We start from the raw sequence: 3,051 nt of genomic DNA, 5'->3' as shown, positions 1-3,051 counted from the left end.
CAGGCTAGTGATTTGACCGACCACAGTACAATGCGCAAGATGTGTTCAGTTGCTAGTCCTGAACGCCGGCCCCGCTTACGGGAAAGGAGAGACGACCACACCCACGCTCGTGAGGGATTCGACTGGCGACAGCAAGCCGAGTGGACACACCGACTGAGAAAATGCTAATTCCAGCATAGAGGCCAAAGACTCAGTTCAGACGCGTGGTTCGTTCTTGGCTTTCGTTCTTGTGCCCAACAAGGAGCCGCTTCCTGGTGTCCGATGGGCCGAAGGACCCGAACATACAGCGGCAACGCAGTAGCTTTCCCCTTATGGAGCGGCGTGTTCATGTCGCTTCCAGGGAAGGTCTTTCTTTCTTACGGCCTTCACCAGACGGATGGAGTCACGTCGTCTTTACGTTGTCCGCGGTACCCGCGTGACAGCGAATCCCCTTACTCTGCCATTCGATGCCTGCTCTATAGGCGCTTTCATCTGATGTTGTTTCCACCGTCTTTTGCTTCGCAAGGGGGTTCTCGGGTGCTGTCTCCTTGGCAGACGTACTGCATATCGGTTTGAGTACAAGATCCGCAACACAAACGAGACACACTATTTTCCAACTGCATGCAGTCTCCCATTTCGCCGATTGCTTTTCTCAAGCCTGAGTTTCTCTCACTCCGGTTTCTGACGGTCGTCGCCATCTGTTCTCGTATTTCTCTGTCTCCTGGAGAAGCGTCGGCCCCGGAAAATACGTCTTAGAGTGATTCCTCACCTCGTTGCACTCGGTTTTTCAGGCTGGCCCTATAATCTCCCACACATCCTGTAGTTTCTTTTTTTTTTCTCTCCAGAGTCTTTCTCGAATACCAGCTGTCACCAGCATGCCGCGTCGGCTCTCTGTTGGGATAGACTGCGATTCTTTCAAGCATCGCGCTGGGTCGCGATTCCCGTGTGCGGCGTTTTTCCATCTTGCTCTCTGCTTTTGATGGGAGGGGCCTTGCCGCAGCTCTACGTGATTTGTTGCATATTCATGGATTTCCCTCCAATTAATTTTCTGTTTTTCTTTTCTTTTTTCCCATAAAAGGTGTATCGCCGTCTTTCTGTCTCGAAGCCAGTTGGAAGGTCTCTCTTCCTTTCCAGGTTTCTTCCGTAGATTCTTGTATACGTTCACCTCGAAGCAATTTTCTCTCCGGTACCTTGCTGTCCGTGTTTCTGTGACTCCTTGCTCCCATTTGTTCTTCACGGCTTCAGGTTCTCCTTTGCACGGTCACGGGATCCCGTGGCTTGTCGTCTTCTCTTCGTGCCATCGCCTTTTCCTTTTCTCGCGGTGTTTCTCGCATCACACTGATTCACCAGCTGATCACTCCTTTCCCAGCTACTCTTCGCACGTCAGTCTGTCTGTAGTCATTCTCCCCACGCCGTTCTAATGATGGATAGTAACAATCTGTACGATGAGTTTGGGAATTACATAGGCCCTGAGATAGAGGAAGATGACGATGAGAGCGACGGAGAGGAGGAACCTGATCATCCTCTCCCGGTGGTGGGAAAGGAGGATGAAGACGAAGACAGTGACCGCCGAGTAGCAGTGCGGGGTTTAGTCTCTATGGAGGAGGAAGAGACAACACAACCAGCTGCAGTTGTCCCCCATGAGCTAAAGAAATATTATCCTGATCATTCAGAGGTTTATCCGGAGGCAGATACTATAGTTCAAGAAGAAGATACACAGCCTATCACACAACCTATCATTGCCCCTGTTTCAGCAGCTGACTTTGATTTACTCGAGAAACAACTCCCTGCTACCAACTTTTCTTTCGACTTTCTTGCAAGCCTCATGTTTCAACCGGAATGCATCCGTAGTGTATGTCTACTGGGTCATTTACATTGTGGTAAAACGACTTTTGTAGATATGCTTGTAGAAAATACTCATAGGCCTACACGACAGCATCAAACAAGGACATCAGGACGATATACAGATTCTCGTCGTGACGAGCAACAACGTGCTCTGTCTATCAAAGCATCTCCAATGTCCTTAGTACTTCAAAGTAGCAAACATAAAAGCTACTTGTTCAACATCTTTGATACCCCTGGTCATGTCAATTTCAATGATGAATGTTGTGCTGCCATGCGGCTTTGTGATGGCGCTGTTCTCGTTATTGATGCTCTTGAGGGGGTTATGAGTAATACGGAACGCCTCCTCAAGCACGCTGTAGAAGAACAACTTGATATTGTCGTTGTCATTAATAAACTTGATCGTCTTATACTCGAACTAAGGCTGCCACCTGGAGATGCCTATCATAAAATCAGGCATACACTTGAAGAGGTACGGGCGTCTCTTTGTCTATATACTTGTCTACTTCACCCCTAAACGTCTGCGTTCTCGCTCTTGCACACTGGCTCCACATCAGATCCTCTTTAGTCGTATCTTTTGCATGGAAAAACGACTTGGAGTGTATCTAAGTAAATGAATCAACTAGCACATCGCTAGGGAAGAAGTAGAGCTAGTAGTTTTCCAAAAAAAACCAAGCCCTATTTGTGGCTCTCTCAAGTACTTCGCAAATGACGCGACACGTGTTGACCGATTAACGTCTCAGTGTACAAACCCGTGTACCTCCGTCTCGACTGTTCTGCTTGAGCTGTACATGACTTCGATGGACAACATGCTGGGAGGCACACCGGGGAAGGGAAAAGACTGTACGGCCGGACAATCGTGTTTCGCTCATCAGGAGGCTCGGTTCCCAAACCGCTGGACGAGAGTGCGTCCACTTTGTCGCAGGAATACATCTGTGCGTGTATCACTGAATAACCGCACTTCAAGCTTGAACTCCGGTGTGAAGCCATTGAATTGCAAGTGACCGCGTGCCTGTAGCATCGCATACGTGTCGAACGATCTGCAGAGGTACATAGAATACGACTCAACCCGGAGGTACTCGCGGTCTATGTGCAGATCTCTTCTCGCCTCCCTCTCCGCACGAGTCCAAGCCTATCCCCCCGTTGCCTTTCCGCATACGTGTCCGTCTTTCATCATCAGTCTTCATCTGGTCTCTCCCGTTCCTCGCAGCTCATCATCCTATTCTTCTG

At 49.1% G+C, this 3,051-nt stretch overlaps 1 protein-coding gene across 1 annotated transcript; it reads left to right on the top strand.

Moving 5' to 3' along the window:
- Positions 1-397: 397 nt before the first annotated feature.
- Positions 398-2,831, top strand: CSUI_010746 (116 kda u5 small nuclear ribonucleoprotein component). Its single transcript, XM_068070848.1, has one exon. The coding sequence runs from the start codon at positions 1,400-1,402 to the stop codon at positions 2,336-2,338; it is 939 nt and encodes a 312-aa protein (XP_067917176.1). The 5' UTR covers positions 398-1,399; the 3' UTR covers positions 2,339-2,831.
- The last annotated feature ends 220 nt before the right edge of the window (positions 2,832-3,051 follow it).

This window comes from Cystoisospora suis, assembly GCF_002600585.1.
Source record: "Cystoisospora suis strain Wien I chromosome Unknown contig_8192, whole genome shotgun sequence".
NCBI lineage: Eukaryota > Apicomplexa > Conoidasida > Eucoccidiorida > Sarcocystidae > Cystoisospora > Cystoisospora suis.
This window is presented reverse-complemented; position numbering and strand designations above follow the sequence as displayed.

Excerpts from the sequence above, each read along its gene's own strand:
- CSUI_010746 (XM_068070848.1), top strand. The coding sequence starts at position 1,400 with ATGATGGATAGTAACAATCTGTACGATGAGTTTGGGAATTACATAGGC.